This window comes from Falco rusticolus, chromosome 1 (genome assembly GCF_015220075.1).
Source record: "Falco rusticolus isolate bFalRus1 chromosome 1, bFalRus1.pri, whole genome shotgun sequence".
In the NCBI taxonomy this organism is placed as follows: domain Eukaryota; kingdom Metazoa; phylum Chordata; class Aves; order Falconiformes; family Falconidae; genus Falco; species Falco rusticolus.
In genome coordinates this window covers 75,914,876-75,939,917 of record NC_051187.1, presented here as the reverse complement: position 1 = coordinate 75,939,917, position 25,042 = coordinate 75,914,876, and the positions used below count along the sequence as shown (strand labels likewise).

The 25,042-nt window shown below is 37.1% G+C and overlaps 1 protein-coding gene across 2 annotated transcripts in view; it reads right to left on the bottom strand.

Moving 5' to 3' along the window:
- Nucleotides 1-593: 593 nt before the first annotated feature.
- The window catches only part of WFS1 (wolframin ER transmembrane glycoprotein), a 34,003-nt gene continuing 9,554 nt past the window's right edge, over nucleotides 594-25,042 (bottom strand). For both annotated transcript variants that reach the window (XM_037385191.1, XM_037385200.1), the window contains exons 3-8: nucleotides 14,867-14,949; nucleotides 10,519-10,663; nucleotides 9,557-9,727; nucleotides 8,830-8,910; nucleotides 4,880-5,025; nucleotides 594-3,266 (exon numbers count right to left, since the gene is read on the bottom strand). In XM_037385191.1, coding sequence (XP_037241088.1) covers nucleotides 1,458-3,266; nucleotides 4,880-5,025; nucleotides 8,830-8,910; nucleotides 9,557-9,727; nucleotides 10,519-10,663; nucleotides 14,867-14,949 — 2,435 coding nt within the window. In that variant the 3' untranslated portion in view covers nucleotides 594-1,457. The remainder of the gene's footprint in view (nucleotides 3,267-4,879; nucleotides 5,026-8,829; nucleotides 8,911-9,556; nucleotides 9,728-10,518; nucleotides 10,664-14,866; nucleotides 14,950-25,042) is intronic.

The window sequence follows — 25,042 nt, the reverse complement described above, 5'->3', positions numbered from 1 at the left end:
ATTTTGGCTTTGGATGGTGACTGCTTCTGCTCTGCAACATCAGGTTTGGCTTATTGCCTGGGAAGCCTGCAGGTGCCTTTGGCTTCTTCCCAGTTGCAGCCCAGGGTCATGTTCAAGAGGGTGGTCATAGCTGGAATGCAGTCAAATGTCACCCTTTCCCCCAAAGCTTCCCTTTCTCTATCGAGTTTTCACTGGTGACACCCCCCCCCCCCAGTGATGACTGATGAGCAAAGGCAAAAAAGAGTCTAATGCAGGATCAGTGGAAGTGTCAGGGAAATAGTGTGATGTATGTGTGAAATACAGTCATGCAGTGGTCAAAAAAGGTTGCAAGTCACAAACAGTCTGCCGTGAAGTCTTTGAAAACACAGATTGTGTCTGAGATATGTGTAGATTTCACAGCTACAAAAACTTCACCTGGTATACTCTGATTTTACTGATACCTTTCCATAGTGTGAAGCAAAACTTCAAGCATCTCACAGTAGAACCTTTTAAACATTCTAAATTGTATTTTTCAGTGACAGCTGCTATCAGTGCAAAACAAACAACTGCTCACAATGTCAAAGCATAATGAACAAATGTTGTACCCATTTAAGTCATGTTTGTATTTTATGTTTATTTGAACAATACAAATAATTAAACAAACATTCTATTTCAGTTTCTACAGTAGACTTTTAGGTACTATTTTCAGTTGCTTTGGCTTGTCCATTACTGGTACCATCTCAATACCAGCCTTTCTAGTGTTTGTCCTTCACACACCAGCACAGATTATACCTTAGTGTCACATATGTAGCTATTATAACCAACCAAAACAGATGTCATATTTTGTACACAATATTTAATGCAAAATGGAAGCTTGAGAACTTTTTACAGCCTTGCTGGGGTGTGAAATGATGTGCCCTTTCAAAAAACATTAAAGTCACTATCTTCCGGACAAACAGCGAAACAATGAGTTCTGTACACAGGTATCACCACAAGGTACTGACTATAAGATCACTCTTTTCTAGAAAACACCAAATAAATACAAGCAATATATGCTGTTGTCGAGTTTCCTATTCTAAACTGTACCTGTGAAAATACAAATGGGCATGTTGTGAATATTTAAAGAGTAAAGTGCTTTTAACATCAAGCAAGTGAATGCATCTAGTGTTGTACCACAGGCAAATCTATATCCACTTTGGACAAAATAGTCTCCATGCAATTAGTCAGCAGCAATTCCCTGCATTCATTTATAATATTAAACTACTACATATTACTTCAGTCATACGAGGTTTAAGGTCAGGATACAGAATGTATACTTACAAAACTCAACCAATGCTCTACATTAACATACATTTTTGAGCATTGCTACAGCAAGGTGGTTTGTGTTGTTTTGTTTCTTTACCTTTTAAGAAACCAGACCTTTGGTAGTGTAAATGCAGCGTACACTGAAGATGCCACTGAACCAATACGTGAGCTGATTATGCAGCTGACAGAAATGGGAAGAAGAAAAAATCAAAAGCAAATTTAATGGCTTTATGCACTGTGCTCCTCCAGTCATGCTCTATTTTCACATGCCTCCCTGCAGGTAAGAGTTTAGACATGCAATTCAAGCAAGTGATTGCTTTCAGTTCAAAGACGGGCCATTTACTGCCAAGACGACCCTCCAGAATTGTGCTGAATTCAATTATACTTCCTTGCCTCAAGTTCAACAACACTTTTTTAAACTCATTGCTTGCCTTCAGCACAATATCTTTGGTTATATCGTCCTCCTCTATAGACTTGGTTCCATTTTTGTTACTGAAAGGCATGCCCACGGTTATTTCAAATTTGTACCGATCAAACATTTTCATGTGGCAGTTATGCTTTGTCAAATACTTGAGACGACACAATTCTTCCTCCTCCAATGTAACATTTTTGGGGTCACAAAGAGGGTAGGTTTCACCATACAAGCATCTCATCCAATCACCAATAAAAAGCGGAAGCATATTTATTGCAGATTCTGCACTGTTGTCGATCTCTGTCACGCGCACATATTTGAACCGCCCAGTCCATGTCACTCTGTGTCCTTCCAGGTGACTACATAAAATCTGAGTACGTGCCATGTTAGTCTCCTTCCATGACCGGGGTCCGCAGAGGAAAGCATATTGATTCCATGTCAAGGTAGAGTTGTAAACTTTCATTCCCTCTGACCGATACACATAGAACCAGCAGAACAACACCACAGCTGTTATCCACACCAGAATGAGTTTCACGATCGAGCTTCGAGTGAGGGATTTAACCATATCAACTACGGAGAAGTTAACTTTTGTCCACCATCGGAAGAGCAAGGGAACAGTACACAAAACCAGAGTCACTACAATTTTCATGAGCTCCAGAGACACAAACCACTTAATGAAATGGATAAGACACATCAGCGCAATGCCTACACCGAGCACCGGGAGCGCAAAGAGAAAGAGAAAATAACCTATAGATGCACGGATGAGCCCAATGCCAGAGGACTCCCGTAGAATGACCACAGAGAGTTCGCACCACATAAAGCAGACCAGATACGGGACCAGGTAGCAGTAGGTGCCTTTAAAATTCCGTAGTTGTGCCATTCTAAAGAAAAGATAGAACAAGTACAAAAACAGAAGGCACGGGATGCTTACATTTATCACAAAGAAGTGGCCGACGGGAACAGTAAAGAAGGTTTTACCCAAGAATTTCAAGTAGCCAAAATTCCCAGGTAATACCTGCAGTAGGGATAAGCAAGCTGCTGCTATCTCAGTTATTAACGCTCTTCGCGTGTAAGGTTCTGCACATGTGCTTAAACTCATGTAGCTTGTCACTGTGAAGAAAACAGAGACGGTAGCTAACTCTGAGCATGGTATACAGTCTTTGCTTGCTATAGGGAAGGAAAAAATGACAAAGAATACTGAGAGTAAAAAATAAATGTATGGCTCTAAGTGATTCCATCCAAAGTTCACCTCAGCTTGCTCAACATCTAGGTTTGGTTCAAAACGAAGCAGTAAGTCAGTCAAAGCACGGAAGTTTTCCCAAGCCTTACTGTCCTGAAAAACCTTCAGTGTGCAAATCACCATAGAAATGAAGGACAAATAGAATATGACTAACGGAATAATGAAGGCAAAAAAATCAATTGTCAGATTACTGATGATGAAGAAAAAGATGAGAGCATTGATATGGTGTGTTGGAACAATGGTAGACAGCCAGTGCATTCCTGCCTTTGATGCAATATCTATAAGGTATTCTTTAATTTCCATAATGGCATGAAGCGGATATTTTACAACCTGGGAAGAGAGAAAGAAGCAATTTATTTATGAGCAGTTTTGTATCTTTACATCACATATATTCTTAGCTGAAACAGTAGCAGTCAGTTCTCTAACCTCAGCTGACGGGAAAAGATTTATATTTCAGATGAATGTTGCCAATAAAATGAGATTACTTTGTCTGAGATTATTAGCTCTATTTTGATTAATTCAGTCAGACGAAGCTCAGAGGCGATTTTGATTTCAAGGAAGATGTATTTCATTACCTTTGACACATATAATTAAATGGCTTCCTAGTCAAATATTCTGCTCTGCTAACTTCATACTGAAGATAAACTACATGGCTGCAGTCCTGTACTATCTTAAGTCTTACTTGAGCTGCAAGTACTGTACCTTTAGAGCACTTAACTCTGCCACTGTTCTGCAAGGATTATGCTATACATTCAGATATGCATATACACAACAAAGTGGTGCATATGAATCATATGCACTTACAGGAAGTACTTACAGCTGTGGTTTATCTTTAAAAGAGCAGATTTATCTTTAAAATCTTCCCAGGCATCTAGGGATGCAGCTGTCAAAATCTAGTTTGGAAGCAGCAGAATTATCTCTAACTAATTACTACATGTTTAGGGATTCTTTTAACTCTACAACAGTAACTTTATGGGATCTTAGAATTCTGCCTATCTTACATGGCATTTTTCAACACAGTCACCAGACAACAGAGGAACTGCTGGATCGAATCCTCTCCCTATGTTCAACCACACTACACTGGTTTAATAATAAAGGTAAAGGATTTTTCAAACATTCTGTTATTGCATCTGCACATTAGATGCCACAAATAATCCTCCTTTCCCCATAAAAAGATAGTTTTTATATTTCCCCAGAAAATTAGTCCAAAGGAAAGGCCAAGAATCCTTCAGCAAAGATCTATGCCTTGTGATGAACTAGGGCAACACACACAATGACTTGTGCCGAAGCTTATTTATTAGTGAAGGTATCCCTGTTGTTCTTCATAAATACATCTCTTTCCGAATATTATTTATTCAAAAGATTGGAAATACATACCCCTCAACCCCACCCCTACCATATGATAATGGTTACAAAATTACAATTACACCAAAAACTCATGTCAGCAGCTAGAACCTCCCTACCTTGCTTGAAATTTATACCAGTATTGAATGCATGCACCTTAATTTTCCCTTCTTTTACTACCTAGGAAGTATCGGTATAGAAAACCACTAGCAGCAAGTTCCACCATTCTTGAATTCCTTTATAACAGAACCCTTTCACTCCTCAAGACTACAGATAATTTTTCCCACCTGCTTGCTCCTGTTTAAATAACAAAGATATGAAGCATATAATAAACATCTATTAAAAAAACTCGACAGTTATGATAGGGACATCACCGAGACATAATAACGGTAGATGGCCCTCTTCCAGGGAAAACCATTATCCCTTTCCCTTAAATATATGACTTATATATACGAGACTGTAAACATATATAGGAAATCAAGCCCAAAAAGAAATTATAGCAATAATTCTTGAGAGTCAAGTGCAAGTCACCTCTCTGTCATCTGAAATGCCTAAGTTAAGAGCCCTTCAACATAACCTGTTCAGTGTTGCCTTTTTACCTTCAGTCGCAAGGGTAACTCTTCAGGAGTCTTCCCTGCCAATTCATCATCTTCCTCTTCCTGCATAATCAGGTTAGATGGGATTATTCCCTTTGCGTACTTCTTGGTAATTTCAACAAAGTCATCCAAAGCAATAAATTTTTTAGCTAAAAGATAAAATAGAAGACTTTGAGTAAACATGTCACTACAACACTGTACTGATTAAGAGTTGGAATATTAATTTTCTTTCCTGGTTTTAAAGATCTACTCTGGGCTTCAAAAACTAAACTACTGATAACACAGGCTTACTTTACAACTTCTTCTGAGAACTGTGCTGAAAACAAGCTGCTTGTGCCAGCAATACATGACTCCACTGAATCTTGACAGACCAGTGAGCAAGTTTATTATAGGCTAAGTAGGAGAACAGAAGAGTGAGTGAATGTAGCCTGTCTGCAAGCATTCCAAGGACTGAGGGAAGAAGAAAAGAAGAAAAAAAGAAAAAAAAAAAAAAAAAAAAAAAAAAGACTGCTGGGTTAGGTCACACAGTTTTAAATTGTAAGCTATTATAAATTTGGTAACTGCTTGAGAGAAATCTTTAACACTGAAAAAGAATTGTACGGGAACGGTAATGAATTATCTGTATGTAATTAACTTAAAAACTTACTTCTGATTTGGCATTTAACAGTCACTTTTCTGACTTCACAAGTTAAAGGCATAATTATGAGAAATGGCCAATTATTCGTATCTACAAGACTAAATATAATTACTTACACTGTATTAATTTAATACGCTATATGGCTATACAAAGGGCCTTCCCCAAACTATATCAACTGTGTTCTAAAACAGATAGCCAGCAACAAAATATACTTTGCTCAGCTGTACAGAGACACAAAAGTTTTCACTCTGTGCGGCAAGATCTTTATCTACTCCTGTGAGTAGATGAGAGGCAAAAAGTTACTTCTGGAAACTCTAGGGATGCTGCAAGACAGACTATGACTTACACACTGCTTCAAACTTTTCATAGCCAGTTCCTTACATCAGCATGGATTAGCTAGTTTCTATAGTAGACAAGTTTGATGTCATTTGTAAAGGAGGATAATTAACAGCAAATTTTTTCCATACACTAAAGTAAATGACACTGCTGTAGATATGAAAGACTTTTGAATGACAAAAATCTGTAACACACCTCCTACACAGTAAGTTTAGCTAGTCAGCTGATACAAAGATATGAAAGCTGGCCTGCTTAATACTAGTTTGAGATTTTAAAAAGGCAGAAAACCGAACTGCTTGACTAAATTCAAAATCAGAGGATTAGTGGTTTTGAGCCTATTAATTTCTTAATTTTAAAAAATATACATTTCTAGAAGTTATATATAAACATATCAGTATTTAATATTGAAAATGTTTTAGGTACAGAACAAAATAATTTATTTGTGTCAAAATACCTGCTACAGGAAGAGGGGTGTAGAAGAGTTCAACAGAAAAACAGCAGTTTACAAAAATCTATCTTTTGCCTTAATCTTACAAACATGGATGTTGCCCTCTGCTTGGACTTTTACTTCCCTCCCTCCCCCTCCATTGCATGAACCCATATATACTTGAACACACCATCTAGCATGCCTCCCAAGAAACAAGAAGTTATGTATTTTTGCTAACTGTTCCTATCATTCAGACTGTAACATGACGATGCTTGCACAAATAAACCAGTGAGCCTCCTTAGCTGTCTTGGTGGGATCCAGATCAAGTCTGATACCAAATGTGTCATCTAAATTTATTGTCCTATTGGGACAAAATATACAGTGGTAAGAGTCTTTTTGGTGTGGAATCAGCAAGCAGACATGGCTAGAACCTCACAAAAATTCCTTAACGGCACTTTCACAGGACCGTAGGACATCCTGAGAGGGAAGGAATTGTTAACTCACTATGTATAGATTGCCTATCAAAGGTAGTGACATATACACTCCCAGGCACGCAACAACTGTTCACTGACAATGTCAGCTCTAACCTTCTGTTTATACCTACATTAAAGATAGCCCAGATCAGATATCTGTAACATATCTGGCTTAAAAATTATCTTCCAAGTACTGGCAAGATAAATGGAGAAACTCAGTGGATCAGAGAAGTAAACATTGGAGAGTTAACAGCCGTCTTGTTCAGCCATGAAAAGATAAAAGCCCTGTTGAGAAGAGGTAACAGCTTAACTCCTACTTTAAGTGTTTGATGAAAACTTTTCGTTTTTAAATGTTATTAGTATTTTGTCAGCCAAGTGTCTCAAATTGATATAAAAAGTGTGTGTTGTAGATTCCACTTTATTATTCATAGATTATTTTTTTTCTTCAATTTGGTTATGACAAATTCCCCTGCCTCCCCCATCTGCCGTAGAAGAAGAAAAATATGCACATCAATTTCTGCCTACGCTTACATGTAGGTTCATTTACTCTCCTGTTATTTTACCTGCCAGTTAAGCCTTAAAAAAAAATAAATTACCAGTTCCTTTTCTGACACTTTTTGAATTACTGAAGAATCCAGAACAAAATTACTTGCTTTGCACTCACACTATCAGCATGTGCTAGTTCAGCTAAGGGATGGAATGAACACTACTGTTGTCCACTAAGTGCCAACGCAACATAGCTCCAATGAACCCAAATACATCTGCCTAATGATACAATGGCCAGACAACGAAACAACAGTCTTATCCTTGAAGGACTATTTCTTGTTTTCCAGAAGTGGCAAAAATTTCACAAGAACAGCTGACTTACTCTCACAGAAGTTCTGACAGGACCAGAAGCTTGGTCTCCAAAATACTGTTTTTCCCCATCACCTCCTCCCTTACTCATATGCATAGGCATGTATCCCTCCTCCTCTTTTACTTCAGTGAAAGTGAACGTAAAACTGATAAAACTTCACCCTTCTTAGGAATGTTATTTTCAGAAGTCACCTGTCTAATGAACACAGTCCTTGAAGGTAAAAGCCAAAGTGACCTAAAGAAATGTAACTCTAATTTTTCAAGGAGTTTAAACCTGCATAGCCCCACATTCGACTCACTAATCCACATATAATGCTTTTGTTACCTGTATTCTCAACTACAGATATATTAGTAAGTAACACGCTTTGCAACATTTAAAAATGCTCTTCACTAGCTGATCTGAATTGCACATGAACTATTTCATATGATCTACTGCATTTCAGGAAAGTGAGATTTTTCCCAACAATCATTAATCCAATCTTATGTTAGATAACGTTCTTGAAAACCTATACATGCTGCATTGTTTATATTGACTCCTCTCCTGAAGGCTCAGCAACATAGCAGTATTTCTTCGGTATGCAAAGCTAGGGAAAACTTTATTTCAATTCCAGCCCCTCCACCCCATCATACCTTACAAAACTCACAGATCTGGGTCTACACATCTGACCCTGTCTGTGTTGAGTGGTTTAGTTCTCCCCACCACATGAGCTAAGCTGCTCCTAAACTATGAAAGAAATATCTTTGCACGTGTTTCCTATATCAAATCTTGAATAAATATGGTAAAATAAACATTAATTATAAGGGAATGGCAAACAGAAGCAAAGCAAACAAAAACAAGGGATCTGTCTGCACTAAATGATTGCATAATTAATGTCCTTATTGTAATCAGAAAGCTTACTACAGTTCAGAACTAAAAAAAACAGTGCAAATTTTTTTTTGCTGGATAGATTTGTAGAGTACTAAAAGGACACGACTATAAAAATAAGTGACATGCAAACCTCTCTTAGTATACTGATCACTGACAAGTTGACTGTAATGGTGACGTCTTCTGTGAGTTCACATGCAGATCAGTTATTTACCTTGTACACATAATAAATTGACACTATCGGTTTATAGCAATCCAAACTTGCTATGCGTTCTTACTCCACCAGCACAAAATTGCTTAGCAAAACATAACAGAAACCAAAACCACAGGCAAAGACTGGAAGCAGCAGCATGCACTCACATTCACTGCTCACTAGTCGCTCCAGCATTCTTCTCTGTTTCTGCACAGACTTTGGGACCGGGCCAGGTTGCTTCTCACCACCTGGTTCAATAACAAGTTTATGAAAAGTCAAAGCAATCAATTAAAGTGATCAAACAATAACTCGAATGTTCTTCAACCTGCAATATCTGGAGAATGGTGTTTCCTTAAAGTCAGGAAAAGAAAAGCATATGTATAAACAGGTAAGAAGTGGCTATATAGCTTTTTATATGCCTATTACTGTATTAGAAAAGGGAACAGCATCAACATAGCTAACAGACTGCTGTAATGGCAAAGCGAGCCAGGTCTCTTAAAGACTGGGTTTATAAATTGAAATATCTAGTAAGATAGCATCAGGATGACTGTTAAAGAGAAAAAAAAAAAATCAAACACAGCAAAGCCATAAAAAAAAAAATCATTTTCCAAGGACAGCAAGTGTCAAATGAAGATATTTTTAATATTTGGTCACTTAACAGAATCACAACCTATAGCACAAGTTATCAGGCCTTTATGAACTAACTTTATTGGTCCAGAGAGCACAGCTGTTAAAAAAGAGTTAGTCTCGTTAACACCGTTACTTTTGCTTAAGTAGATCATACATTCACTGTTGTTTCATGCCTGATGGTTTATAAAGCCCTTTAGGTTTCTAGCTGTGTTCTGTCTGTAAGTCTGTATTTTATCAATACCATAAATCAGTTCATAAACAAACCTTCGTTGTCAACTTGTCCAACATTTTCCAGTAGTTCAGAAACTGCTAACTGCTTCTTCTTTTTTGGGTTTAATTTCCAATACATGACTAAGGCAGCTTTTCTCACAGCTCTCTCCAAGTCAGTCTCAGATGATAACTTTTTCACTTCTTGCTCATTCTCAGAAGTGATGCCTCAGGAAAAGAAAAATACATTATATACTATTATCCCACACCCATGCAGGAATGACTGATCTGCCCACAATTTATTTTTCTCAGTTTAGCCTGAAACTTGGCAAGTTTCATTCGCATCTTGACCACTTAAGTAAATTACTCAAATGCCCTTCTATGACCACTGCTATCAAAATCTAAGCACGTTGCTTAAGTGTACACTGTACTTCAAAGACTGTGCAAGACACGCATTATCCTTATGTCTTACTTCAACTTTTCAAGTACAGCAGTATGCATGGGTGACATGTAAAAGCAAGAATTTAATGAGAGTTGTTCTGCTTGGGTTTGGGTTGGGTTTGTTTTTTTTCCCTGTAAATAAGAGTTCAGATAGTTGGCAGACAAGAGAAGACCATTTCAAGTGTGGGAAGTAGCATGAAGGAGATAGGAAACTTAAAGTGAAAGAAGACAATAGAAGATCACCAATTAGGAGAGAGGCTGGAGAGGGGCAAAAGAATGAAACAACAGCAGATATGTAGGTGGTGTGTGGTTATACATGACCTTTACAGTCAGGAAAAGAAGCTTCAATGAAAGGTGGGGAGGGGAGGAACAAGCATGAATTCCATGAAGGAATTCAAGCAAATAATTAATATAAATGCTTTCATAAGCACTATTGTTAATCAGTGCTTTTTAAGTCACCTGTTTGAAGAGACTGTCAGCATCTACTCACATGAACATTCCCACTATATTTTAACACCTCTTTTCAGCGTTAAAATGAATATAGTATAATTTCAGATAAAGTCTCAGAAAACCCATACCTCTTCTGTCTGCCAGGCATCTACGCAACAGTTTGACAGCTTCTCTTCGACCTTGCTTAGCAGCAAGGATGAACCAGTCAACCGCACTACAATTGTTAAGTTCTTCATCCTCCTCTTCTGCTAATCTTAAGAAGTGTTTCCCCACCTAGAATAAGTAGGGAAGAGAATTCCTTCAATTTCTGAAATATACTACACCCTCTCCCTCCCCCTCCCGGAACTCAGCTAGAATAAATTCTCTCTGAACAAAAGGTCAAAACATTTGCTGCTGGTACTGAAGAACATAGCTGTAAGTTGATCTTCCACAAGGAAAGATCAGTTTCCAGAACTGGAAGCAAGAAGGAATCGCAACACATTTAGCCAGGTCAATGCATTAGTTGCTTTTGGTCTTCAGGCATTTAGCAGGATCAGGTAAAGCTCCTGGTGTTAAAAGTTTTCTTGAATTCTTTTCCTCCTATAAGAATGGTCAGACAACACTGCTAGTCTCATGTAAGAAACACAAAAATTAAGTGTAATAACCTGGTACCAGTGACATTCAGAAATTCAGATGAAGCTACCGACAAACGGCCTTGACAAGAAAGGAGGCGGCTTCAGCAGTGAAATCCCTGGCTCATAGCAGTTTAGCTACCAAAAGTCAAAGCAAACTCATGATTAAATAGTGAATGGAATAAAACTAATACTGATCAAGCATCAAGGAAATTCAGCGAAATAGCCTGTAAAAACCCTTCTATTCAGGATTACAGAAATTATCAAGCAGTTGCCTGTATTACTGTTTTACCAATAAGAAAAACACCACCTTTCTTCTTCCTTCAAGAAAACTGAAACATATGATAATATACTAGTAAATATATTTATGCAATAGCATGAAACACTTCTGGTTATCATACCATAAGGCAAAAAAACATTAGCTGGCAGAATGTGGCCAAAACTCCCGGACATTTTATCTGCATGCCTGAAGAATCTGGGAAATGGTTTTGCTTGGCTCACTGAAGTAACAGAGAGGCAGTACAGTTACATTCTAGGAGTGACTAATGCAATACCTTAAGAGTATAGCTCCATAAGTCCACAGTATTATCTGCTGAAAAGAACCTGTTTGAACAGTTTCTCTGAAGTTTTGCCTTTGGTATTACCATTAAAGGTGACTAAATGCCTACCTCTGAAAGATTAATAATTCACAATATTCCCATGTAAGTTAATCACACTGATATAATCAAAAATATATTTTTCTTCCCACGAAGGTCACATCTCCAGCCCTTCAACTGGTTTCATACACCTAAGTGAGTGCTCTGACAACTTCTACATACACAGTTATTGGGTAGACATCATAATGATTAAACCCATAGCACATACAGTGAAGCTATCCAAAAGACATACAGAAATCAGAAAAAAACCTAAGTAATCCAAAAGTCATAAGTAAACAATCATTAAAGTCATACCAGAGTTCAATAGGCAGTGCACAGATATAGTGGCAGATCAAGAAAAGAGTATATGAGAAGGGGAAAAAAAGAAAAAAAAAAATTTAGCAATTGCCTGGTAATTTATCACCTAACTGCAGATGTACCTTCAGCTATTTATTTCAGAAAGGAATTGCTTGAACAAGTTACACAGTAAATAACATCCTCTGACAAGAACAGCTGTTTCTTGAGCATGTTTATATTTATAGCCATTGAGATTTTGAGCAAAGGTTGAAGAGTAGTAGCACATAATGATGCAGCTCTTCAGTTTATAAGGACCTCTTGGACACAAACTCATATTGCAACATCAACTAGCAGATTCTGGAATATGTCATGTTGCACAAGGCTACTGGACAAGCAAAACAATAGCATATACCTGTTTTATGATAGAAAGGGGGGTTTTTTGCTTGCCTGTGGGTTGTTATTTTTTTCGTGGGGTTTTTTGTTTTGTTTAGTGGGTTTTTTTAAATTGTTTAGTCTTTGTTTGATTTGTTGGTTTTTTTTTTGGGGGGGATTTAAGTTCAGAATTAAGATTCTACCTACCACCACCAAAACACAAACTGAACCCACCCCCAAAATCTGAGCAACCAGAAAATCTTTTCCCTTTACTTTGATTATAAAATTACAAGATTTTGTCTATGTTAAAAATTTTGATAGCAAACCCACCCACCTACCAAGGCCCATAACAAACATCAAAGCTTTCCATGAAATACTACTGGAAGGTCTCCCAGCTCTCTGAACAAGCCCTGTGCAACAGCCACCTTTCACTGTTGTAGCAAAGCTCCTACAGGGAACCACTGAGGACAGCTGCAAAGCTCTGGCACGCAGCAATCAAAGGAGGAAGAACTGATGAGAAAAAGCAAGAAGAACTGATGAAGAAAGGTGTTAACTTCAGATTTGTCATTTAAGCAGTGAGGGATTCTCTCTTTCCCCATGAGCCAAAACCATGAAATAAGGTCATAGTTCGTAATAACTTAACAGATCTTCACACTGTACTTCTCCAAAGGTTGCTCTCACCTGTGGGCTTTGCTAACCAAGGTGGTTATCTCAGGCAGTCCCCTTGCAGAGATCCTCCTCCACTTAAAGACACAGAGCTACCTTTTCTCCATTACAGAATTCCAGCTGTGGGTGTCTCATTTACATAATTGCTGTACAGTTATTTCTCAATAAAGAAACTACATAAAGCTACAGTAATACAGGTTGACAGCCACTCAGAGTGCATTTATTTCCATAGTCATTGCAGGGCTATTTTTTAATAAACTCATAGTAATAACTACAAGCTAGTGAACCAAGTGATTTCTCATGTTGCCTTCGTAACTATTAGCAAACAGCACAACAGTGCCATCTCAGCTTCTCATTCATACTCCTACAAAGGTAAGAAATAAAAATAGATTTTTCTAACTGATACTAAAGCGATGTATTCAACAACAGGGAAGAAATATTTTTTTAGGGTTTTAAAAACTAAAAGTTAATTCCCTCTTCACAAGTCGCAAGAAATCTGATTGCATAGAAAAGAAATTACTGTATTTGGGGTTCCTTTTCAGGCAGTCGGTTCATGTTGAGTGCATACTGAAGCAAAATTGCATGCTGGATATCTCTTTATGACAAGAATACTATTATTGTGTGGGAATAGAAAGTGTACACAGTTAAAGAGCTAAAGGAAGGGAGGGAAGGTGGAATTAATTGAGAAGGATAAAAAAAGATATTATTTATATACATACATATCCACACATCATAGACTTAGATTACATAAGGTATTTCTTACTCAACTGGAAGTTATACCCTGGAAGAGTGTTTATGGGGTTTGCTTTTGGAAGAGTATTTATGGGGTTTGCTTTCTTTTGTGTGGAGGAATAGAGCCAAAGCTGGGTTTTACAGCAGCGACGCCCTCAAGGCTAAAGCTTCATCCTCTGCAAAGCCACTGGCTGTTTCAAAGGTGAGGAATTTGTCACTGTCTTGGGTTACAACTCCAAGGACATCTTGCCCCTCAAACAAATTGAGATGCAGTGGGGAGCTAGCCTGCCATATTTATTTTTTTTTTTTTACCAGCTTTAAAAGGAAAAGAGTGGTGATCCTTGGGGAAAAACCCAAACCACCAAGCATGTAGGAGACCATAACCACTCCCTTTTGCCATCAGAGAGCTGGAAAAGAATGCCCAAGTAAAAAACTAATCAAGTTAAACATGAGTTAAAACCCTTTTAAACAACTTTAAGCTATTTATACTAGACCAATACACCAGATAAAGGAATGCAGCATAAAATTGCTACATTTTTCTAAAACCTAAGGGGCACCAAAAGTGCTAATACATACAAGGACAGAACTTCCATTATTAATTCAACTGTATCTGCCACTGCACAACTTAACATAGCTAATTTCAATAAACAAGGAGGATTTTTTATTCTAAAATGTGTTAATTCAACAGTGAAATGGTGTAAGAGCGGAACATCTATCAATCTCTGTTCCTGCTAAAGCACCTCAATGGCAGTTTCTTCCACAAAGTCCAGCCTGAGAGTCCTGGTATCTTTAATATAGCGCAGGGCTGAACCAACAGCATTTAATAGCCCCTCTCTGCACACCTCTACAGTAACTGTTTGGCATATGCTTGTAAAAACAAACAAAACCACAAAAGTAGCTCTGTACCTCCTCCATTCTCTCAGCTTACCCTCCCCGTTTTCTTGTGTGTCCTACAGGCTTACACAAGAGCTGGACCTGAAACCAGTAGCACACCCAAGCAAGCAGCATTTCTCAAGGCAGAGAAACCATCTGGCATCACCTTTCTGTGAATAGTTTTGATCAAAACAGGTACAGTTCAAAGAGGAGATAGTAGTTCTAAAGCAAGCAGTGCTACCTTTGGAACTAAGAGTAAACAAGACTGGACAAAGAACATATAAAATTACCTCAGTTTGTGCTTTTGGTTCTCCAGCTTTGGCCCTCTCAAGCAGTTCCTCAAAAATCACTTCAGGTTCTTCCTTCATGCCCTCTAGAAATTAATTTGATAAAGAAAATCGTTTACTCGCAGTATTTGAAAGTATTTTATAAATGATTGCTATGCATGGTTGAAGAATTAAAGGATCCTATCTAAATAAATCCAACACGAGTGTTTTGTGAAGAACAGTAGAAATTAACTCATTACAATATTTACACTATCTCAGTGTTGTACTTCAGCATATTTACCATTACTTGTTATTTGGTACCTGCCACAAGATGACATACAGAGCTTACGGTTGCTCATTTACTTCCACAGAAGTAATTTCTCAATAGAATATTTATTACAGTAAACATGAGCATACACGGAACACGTAGTATGGATCAGCTTTTGTACTATTACTATTCTTATTTTTAATAGCACTTCAGTCTTTCACTCTGCAGCCTTTTTATTTAGTAATGGAGCCTTTTCAAGAGTTTTCAGAAATTAACCAGCCTTTTAAAACATGTCCACTACATTTGAAAGCTCAGCTCCTCAGTGTCTGGAGCATCCAGAAGATATCAATGATCACACCTTATAAACCTCACTATTTTGCGTCTCACTCCACATTTGCACCTAATTTTTTCTCCTTTCCTATCTACTATACACATGCAGACTTAAACCATTTTTTTATTCAAAAGCATCATATTGCTCTACCAGTCAATCATAAAGAAAAAAAAAATATCTTGAGAGCTTTATCTGACACCCAGTGTCTGTACTTGATGAATGAGTAATAGATTTAATGGAAAAGCTAACAAAGGCCAGAACTGCTACTTTTCATGAGATGACTTTCGTAAATTAGTTTGGAAGAATTTTAAAGAGAAAAATCAATACAACTCACGCTCTTCAAGTTGGGAAAGCGTAAGAAAGGACAACAGACCTCTGACTCAATGTTAACAGCTTTACCAGCCAACCTAAAATTGTAATTAGCAAAATACAAACAACAGTAAGCACCAAAGTGTGACCCGTATGTACATTATCCCACAAGGCCACCAAACACACCATGACACTAGCTGCATACTGAGGGCACAGACAGCACAAGAAAGTGTAGTTAGGAAGCTCCATTTCCAAAAGCAGGAAACAGAGAAGCTTTCAAGCATCTAATGAATTACCTGTTTCAGTCTCTACCTTATCTTGGCAGCAATAATGTGTAAAGCCAGTAAGCAGCTCTGCTAGCTGAGGTACCACTCAGCATTAGCTCTTTTTTCCAAAGGTGGGTGGAAGGAAGAAATAACCATTACAAAAAAATCTCCTGAAGAACAGGGCTACTTACATTCTTTAACATTCCTGGTACCGCGACTATTTCCAAACAAGAACAGGCTACAAGCCAATGCTTTCATTAAATGGATGTATTTTAACAAGACCAAACCATGAGGTAGGTTCTCTCCTTCACCATGCCACAGTTTTGTCTGCCAAGCTCCACTTGGAAAAATACTAATGCCAGATAAGAACGTGCTGTCTGGCTAAACAAGGCACATAATGACAAATAATTTTCATTTAGCACTTGGTCTTTTCAAGCTGTAAAAATATTATTGTAAAATAGGCAAACAGCATCCCAGCAAAATTAACCACTTTATCTCCTTGCCCTGATATATAACCCACAGCATTGAACTCCAAACAAGTCAGAAGCCTGTTTTCTAGATGGCACCACTCACACCAGCAGACATCATTCAGGGGCTCTCTGCTAACAATAAACAAGAAGTTACAGGAAAAAGTATATTGTTTGAAAGAAACAGTATTCATCCATTTACACCACTCAAATGAGAAAAGTTGGGTAAGGCAGTACTCTCCTGTTCCTTCCTGTGCTTTCACATCCATTAACTTCTTTTGCATCAAAATTTTGGCAGCAACCGTCTTGGCAATGCAATTTTTTCTGTTCAGGGGTTTCTACATGTTGATAGGAGAACACCACAAATATTTCGGTAATAGTCTGGATAAACCAATACAGGAGGCACCATTCAGAAGTTAGCTTTTGCTAATTAAGTGGAATTTACACACACACACAAAAAGCAAACTACAGAAAGTCATTTGCTAAACTGATATAAGCCTTAATAAGAAAGGCAGTTTTCTGGCAGCTTGTACAAGCATAGCAGCTTCCTTTCTCTCCTGCTCCACTTGTCAGACATAGGAGCAAGGAAGGCTCTGACCCTTTCCATGTCTTCTTGTTCAGATGAATGTCAGTTAGATAAGAACACTTACTATAATAGAAAGCTGTAAAGCATTCCCATATTGGTTCTTTAACACCAGTATAAAGTTAATGTATTGTAATTACATTGCAGATTAACATATAATATTCTTTGCAAAGAAGGTAAAAAAGCAAAAAGCAAAATTAAAAATGTGCAGCCTTATGGTACCACCCTCATTGAGAGAAGAAAATAAAACATGCTGGTACCACAGCAAGCATCTTGAAATATTTGTTCTATCAGAGCTGACTGCCAGGGGAAAGAAAGGCTTTCTGCTGCTATTTTCAACCTACTGCCCAATCACTCCTGCTCAGTTATCACTTCTATGTACTCTCACATGTGACCTATAAGTACAAATAAAAGATAAATAAAGTTATGTTTGTGGGTTGGTTCTGTAGTTGTAGGGCAAGGGCAGAAAGGCAGGTTGTGGAGTGTTTTGGAGATCAAATGTAGAATAGTTTAGTATCAATGTTCCTGTAACTAGCAATATTTTTTCTTTGCTTAAAGAATAAGCAAGAGGATAAGTAAAAAGACAAAAGCATGAACAACTTAAGTTTTGTGGCTGCCATGTCAATTTACTTTCTCAAAGTATTTAGGGCAGTTTTGGAACAAGGACTAACAACGCTCTTTTAATTCAACTCAACACTAGAACAAATACTATACAAGAGTCAATGCACCCACCATAAAACCCCAAGAAGCTGTGATCTATAACTTATCACCCTTGTTCTTAAACGTGTTTTTAGTTGGAAAAATCTCTTGATGTGTATTCCTCCCACATAAGAATACTGCAATGGAAATGCTGTCAGTAGCAGCTTTTATTTTCCAGCTTTGCTAAAAACTCATGTCTTTCTAATGTCAAATTTTACACTGTCTTGAATACAAAAATTTCAAGAAGAGAGGAACATTTATCTTGCAACACTTCATGTATCTTTTATGACAATTAGACTTCACTAGCTGTTGTGTGTCAGGTGCATTTATATAAGCCAATAAAGTCTATCAGTTATTCAAGGTGCACAAGCACTGCAGTCATTCAAATGAAAATAGGCAAGTGAAAGCACACAAGTTTTAGGCGGCACATAGCATTCATATAAAAAAAAAAAAAAGACAGGACAGGGACATGAAAGGGTGGTTAGTACTTGATATTTGGCTGTAGTTCCTACTCTGCCACCAAGATACTGTAAACCACAGCTCATCACCAGGCTGCTCTGTGGTTTAGTTCCCAATTTAGTTAATTCTACCTACACAGAATCAGGTCACTCAACACAAATTATTCAGTGGATATTGGAACAAGGACATTATTAATAAAATCTTAATGTTTTATTTTTATTATTCTCTGTGATTAAGACGAGCTAAAGGATGAAATGATAGGTTATCCTTTAATTTTCTCAGCTCCACTAAAAAAAAAAGTGGGGGAAAAATTATCTGTGATCTGCAAAGGATGTAGATTTACTTACAAGTCTGCAGCACATATGTCCTCATACTACAGAAAGCATTTAAACTGCCAAAGGGCTACAGAAATATCCATTTTTGATATTCAAGCTTATCATTTAACAGGTTAAAGCTGTCACTTAAAACCTATTTTATTTAAGCACTTTAATAAGACTCAGTACAATGAAACTGATAAAGACCTGTACACATTTCACAGTCACACACAGCATTTAGAAAAGTAAGCTTAACCCACATATTATTAACAGATAGGCTTTAAAGGTGCTATCAAAACATTACTTGAGTCATTTCCATTTACTAGTAAAACCTATGTTTTACAAGTCCAGGAAAAATACTCAGAATACAGAAGTCTAAAACCAGATGTTTATATAGGTAGGCTGTAAACAGGCTGATGAAAACTAAAGACTATTTACTTTCTGTGATTTTTAACGTTACTTGACACATTGACTACATACAGTAAGATTCCAGCTTTGCTGCTGTAGGCTTAAATGGAAATTTAGCATTCATTTCAGCATAGGCAGGCATTTTTACTGTTTGTTAGGTTTTGACCAGAAATAAGAAATGTTGCAAAAGTAAACATTTCAGTTTTTTAAAGAATACTATGCAATACTATGTTAGGATGAAATTATTGTCCCTTACCTCTGAAATTTACCAGTTACGGTGTTAGAAAGGCAGTTAATCCATAGTAGAGGATCAGTTCAAGCAAGATTGCAAGATATTTGTCACTTAAAAATTTTAAGCACTAAAAGAAAGATGCCATCACTGATTTAATAACGTATGTATGCCTTGTCTTTGGACTACATCAAGGATTAAAACCCAAAAAACTCTTCAACATCCATACAGGGTTTTGAAGAACGGACTTACACAATCTAAGTAAGAAATCGCTTCAATGCAACAGATTTTATAGACCACCAGAGTATACTGTGGTTCCTAGTATTCTAGCACAAATCAATGACGGATGCAATAGATTCCCAACCTTTCTAATATCCTTAACATGTACAACTGAAACACATCATGTGTGCATCATTGTTGACTTGTTGCAAAGTGCCTGATGACGTATTTAGAAAAATGTTTTACATGCATTTTAGACAAACATTGTTTTTAAAAAAAGCTCATTTTAAGTGACAGTGTATGACACTTCCATCCACAAATTCTAAAATATATAAAGGCACATAAATTATAATCCTTTCACATAAGATTTTAGTTGTGTATATATACATACAGAATGGATCATACACATCTATCACATAAAACACCCTCAATTTTCTAAGTGCTCTTCTAACTGCTAGGAATCATTGCTTTCCTTAAAAAATAAAAAAAAAAAAAGTAGAAAAAACCAAACCAAACCCAAACTATTGAAGTTATTTCATGCAGAAAGAGTCAATAGAGTGCATATTGAGTAAGTCTTTGTTGAATTACCTTCCTACCAACGCTAACACATTAAAGCTCTCAGCAGGGTGGATTTACCCAGGACAAGGGCGTTTCAGCACCTTGCCTGCTATTATCACCCCCTGGCCAGGTGCACACAGCTCATCTTCAGTCACAGCTACAGCACCTGATTTCCAGATAAAACAAGACCATGAACGAGGAATACCAAAGCAAAAAATTGGTATTTCAAAGGATCACAATCTTTTATGCCTTTTGAGCTTAAGATCTTACCTGTTCACGCAGTTATTGGGGGCCAGCCCCAAGACAGTTATGTTATCATGCACAGTAAGTCTTTTTTTTTTTTTTTTGTTTAATACAAACACAAGCTGGGTACTACCAAGTGCTTTGAACAGTGGAAACCTAATGAGAACAGGATAAAATGAAAACTGAAAGCAGTTTCTCAGACAGGAACCAATAACGAAGGCAAAGTATTCATTTGAAATATATAAGCTTAAAAGAAATTATGGGTTTTACAAATGAATATTAAAGCTACATGGGAACTCTACCGAACAAAGGATTAATGCATTAAGCAACACCCACACTAAGTGTATGAAGGAAACCTGTATAGCATACACACTTTATATGATCACGACTACAAGCATTCATTTGGGCTCACAAAAAGAAGTGACAGGAACATGCAGGAGGAGTAGGAAAACACCCATGTGTTGGGGAGAATAAAGGATCCGAGATGATAAGATATGAAACAAGATTTCTCTATTTGCCTTCCCATTTTATTAGTACTGCAAATGCTCCTGAAGTGATGAGAAACAGTGAGGAAGAGGTTAAGTGTATGCACAATTATGAATCTGATACATTCAGTCCTAGGCTTTTTAGTTTTTTTTTAAAGTACAGGATTTAAAATGCAGTTTCCTTGACCTTTTGTTTGAACAAACACTACTAAGACACACACACAGAGAAAAACAGAGCAGCAAAAAGGCCAAGAAAGCAGCAATAAAGACCTCAACTACCTCACAGAAAGTATCATATTCAAAAAAGATATCACAATAAGATTTTAGATACATTTAATAAATACTTCAATGAAGTAACCAGTCAGAGAAACCAAAAGACAGAAAACAATTTTTGCTTCTAATTGAGCGATGCACAGAACCTAGTTTAAGAGGTTTGTGAGCTACTCTTGTAAAAGCAAGTACCCAGACAAGGTGTCAAAAGCAAAATCTGCTAGTCATATTTAAACGTAAAGCCAGATAGGGGAAAAAAAAAAAAGAAAAAGAAAAAAGGAGAAATAAAGTTTTTAGATATAAGAATGCAACACCATAAACTTAAGGTGATGACAAAACAAAGAAAAATAGAAAAAGCAACAGATTTAAAATATATAACACCATAGATCAAGAGAAAAAAATCTCAAGAACACTTAAATGCAGAACCTGTTAGCACCTTTTAATGCCTTTTTCAAGCACACAAGTAACAGCGAGCTTAGCAGGTAAACTACAGGACCTATGGACAATTCAAGGGCAACTGAATATTTGAGAAAAAGAGAAAGTTGTGAAGTTGCAGTAAAAGATCTACGAAAATATGTTTGGGTTTTTTTTCCATCCCTGCCAGAGAACAGCATAGAGAAGCTTCTGTGCTGGAATCTCAAACTTAAACAAAGAAGCTATGGTTTCTATTAACTCTGTTTAAATAGTTTCTCTTTATTGTTCATCCAAGTGTTCTGTTGAACTACACATAGCAGCATGTAGCCTCTCACTTAAAACTGAGAAATGGAAACCAGCAAGTACGATACCAGAAAGGTCCACGATTACAGTAACCATTAAATCTGGTATCTATACAAGGCAAATATGTAAAAGAAAAAAAATAAATCTTAAGCCTATGGAAGGGGCAAAAAAGATATACTGGGTAAAATCAGATAATCTTGTGTAAAATGCCTTGACATTGGATGTTCCTGAAGGAGTCAAAAGGTTAAAGGACAGGTGAATCCAGCTCATGTTTCTATCTCTAAAGCTAGCTAGTAAGTCCTCACAGAACTCCTCTGAACAATGTAGGCTGTTACATGAATAAGTAAGAGATTAAGAACTAAAAAATTCAGAACACATAAAATTCTCATTCTTTTAGCGAAAAGATTATCAGTTTAGACACACAGAGATATACAATAAGGCTTATATTATTCAACGCATTCATGTGTGAATGAAAAAAAAAAAAGGAGGGGCAACAAGGAATTGACTGAGTGTTGATGATTCTGTGTTACGCAGGCCAAAAAAAAAAAAATATCTCAGAAACAACTGTTGCAAAAAAACCCCAAACAAAACCTGCAAAGGGATTTCATTACTGCTTAAATTATAATAGGCCAGAAGAAATGCAGTAAAATGCAAACCAAGAAGACCGCTTATCATTGTAAATGCAGTGATAAGCTCTGAACTATTACACCCATAATAAAACCTTGGAGTTGTAACACACAGTTTCACACACACACACACACACACCCCCCCAAAACCAGATCAGTGCTAGTAAGATACCATTATCAGGGCCTTTAACCTTGGGAAGAAGCTGAGGAGAATGATAGTAGATATATGAAGAATTTGCAAAATGGAGAAGGTAAATGGAGAGACTATTCTATGTCTTACCAAATCTGAAAACTTAAGGGCATCAACAAATTAAAAGTATTTGGCCAATGTCAAATATTTATATGAATTTAAAGAGCAACTGGACAGACCAAGGGTAGAAGAAAAATCCCAGAAAGCACTATCAAATATAAAGATGTCACTGCTTACCACTGCACAAGGAAGTCTCTAGGCTGCAAGGCACTAAAGAACATTCTGAGAAAGAAACAGCTGCTATTGAACACTTTCAACATCTCAGTAAAATATGAATAAAATCAAGTAAGGACAGCACTAGCACTGCATTTAGAAACAGCTCCCTGGGTCTAACAGGCGTATTATAAATAATGTAAAGGACTCTCATGAAAAAGGTAACAAGAATCCGAACCTGAAAAAGCCTGTCTCCATTCAGGTTCTCCAATATTAATACTGAGCATTGGTATCAACTTCAAGCCTTCACACACAGTTCACAAACAGTAACACTCCATTGTTAGTTGAGGTAGGAGAGAAGATAAAGCTGGATAGCATCCAGAAGAAGAAAAAAAAACGAACCTACTTTGTATTTTTATTAGCTTTATCCAGTAAGCTCACTACTTAATATAAGCGGGTTTTGTACTTATAAGAAGTCACAGGATGTCAAACATTTCCCTCAGCTCCATGTCATTAACTGACAAGAGTAATTTACATGCTCGATGAAGAGTAGTATGGAACAAGCTTTCATCCACAGGTCTTTCCATCAGCTAAATCACTGGGGTGGGAGCAGGGAGGAAAGAAAGTAGTCTTTGACATTACATCTTCTCCCACACATGAACAAATTCTCCATATACCATGAAGCGTACTGATGTCTGAACTGATCTTTGTCACATTGCACAGTGGTGTTACTTACTTGAAGCCTCAGACACACATCACTTTACCACTTTAGCAAGAAGGCCTTACTGCAATTGAATGTGAGAGGCAGTATCATCTGAACCACAAAGAAAATTGCTCACTTTTACTTCGAGAGGATACTGATATAAACAACCTATGTCTGCTGCTCAACTCCACCTTTCCCACCACGCTCCACAAGGTAAGCTGAACAAATAAATGTGCAGGTGGAGACAGGCATGACACAGAAAATACAGACACAAGATTAGCTACTGTATTCAAAAACGCCTCTTTCATGACTTTCATTATGATGAACATGAAGCTGGATTTTTAATATATCTTTTATGTCTAGATATTTCCACAAAAACATGCCTCTGAAGTGCAACATATAAACTTATTCCATACTTAACATGAAGATAATAAAAGTTCCTAAATAGTACTTGCAGATAAGAGTCTAACTGTTCTACTATCATTAGTTTTTAAATGCACTCTGTACCACAAGTTTCATCAGCGAAACCAGAGTTTATATTAAACTGTAGCTATCTAACCCAGCACTGGATTAGCTTGAAAAAGAAACAGCCAGTAACAGCTCAAAAACATGCTATAAATCTTGTCCCAAAGGAAGGTAGGGTGGTGCACAGAAAGGATGCATATCACCTTAATTATTACCATAAACATCCGCAAGGAAAGTCAGCTTGCTGGAAGCCAGTCATTTTTTAACATTAATTTTTCATCCTTAGTTTACGTGTAAGGGCCCCAAAACGTGTTCTGTCCGCTGGATTTCAATGCTTTCTGTCGAGCAAAGCTAAAATTAACTAAAAGAGAAAAAGCATTGCTTGACTTCTTAAAAAAAATTAAGCCTCCAGCTTCTAAAGACAACCCACCTGCAAAAACTCTATTCGCAGACTGCTCTGAAGCTTTAAGAAGTTCACAAATTAAATGTACTAGCTATAGAAAATAATTTTCTTGCAGATTCTCAGCAATAGTTCATTTGCTGGTATGAAGAAAATTTTACCCTGTTGAAATACCAAGATTTTATAGCATTAGGTAGGAAGCAAGCAACAAGAATGCATGCACATACTAAGTAAATAATGCAGGTGTATTTGTTCAAGCAACAGTCAAAGAAAAAGTAGCAAAATGAAAGCTGAAGGGCATGCCTGTCCATGGTTATCAACATGTGCAAAATCTCCCTAGAAGGTATTTCTTTTGGAGTCACATCCTATAAAATGCCTCCAGTCCCTTTTGGAAGTGTATAGTGGTAATTCTGATAAGAGTATTACACAGGATTTTTTTGCAGAAAAAGTTCATTCTGTAAGCACAAGTCTGGTAAGTTAATCAAAACCCAACAAATTCAAAACCTTCAGGGAACAGCATACAGCTTTGTTAGATTTTGTTTTCACTATGAAACAAGATTTCTGGAATCTCAGACATACTTAGAAGTGAAGGCATATACATATTAATGGCAGAATAGAAATCCTTTCATTAGCTAGAAGATGCTATGTAAGCATACCTCCAAAGTTAATGGTGTCTGATTTCTTTCAGGAAAAAGATTTAAACTGTTCGTCCACAGGTAGATGGTCTATTACCAGTGTGCTTGTAGAAAAAGTTGTTTGTAACAAAAAATGTAGGTTC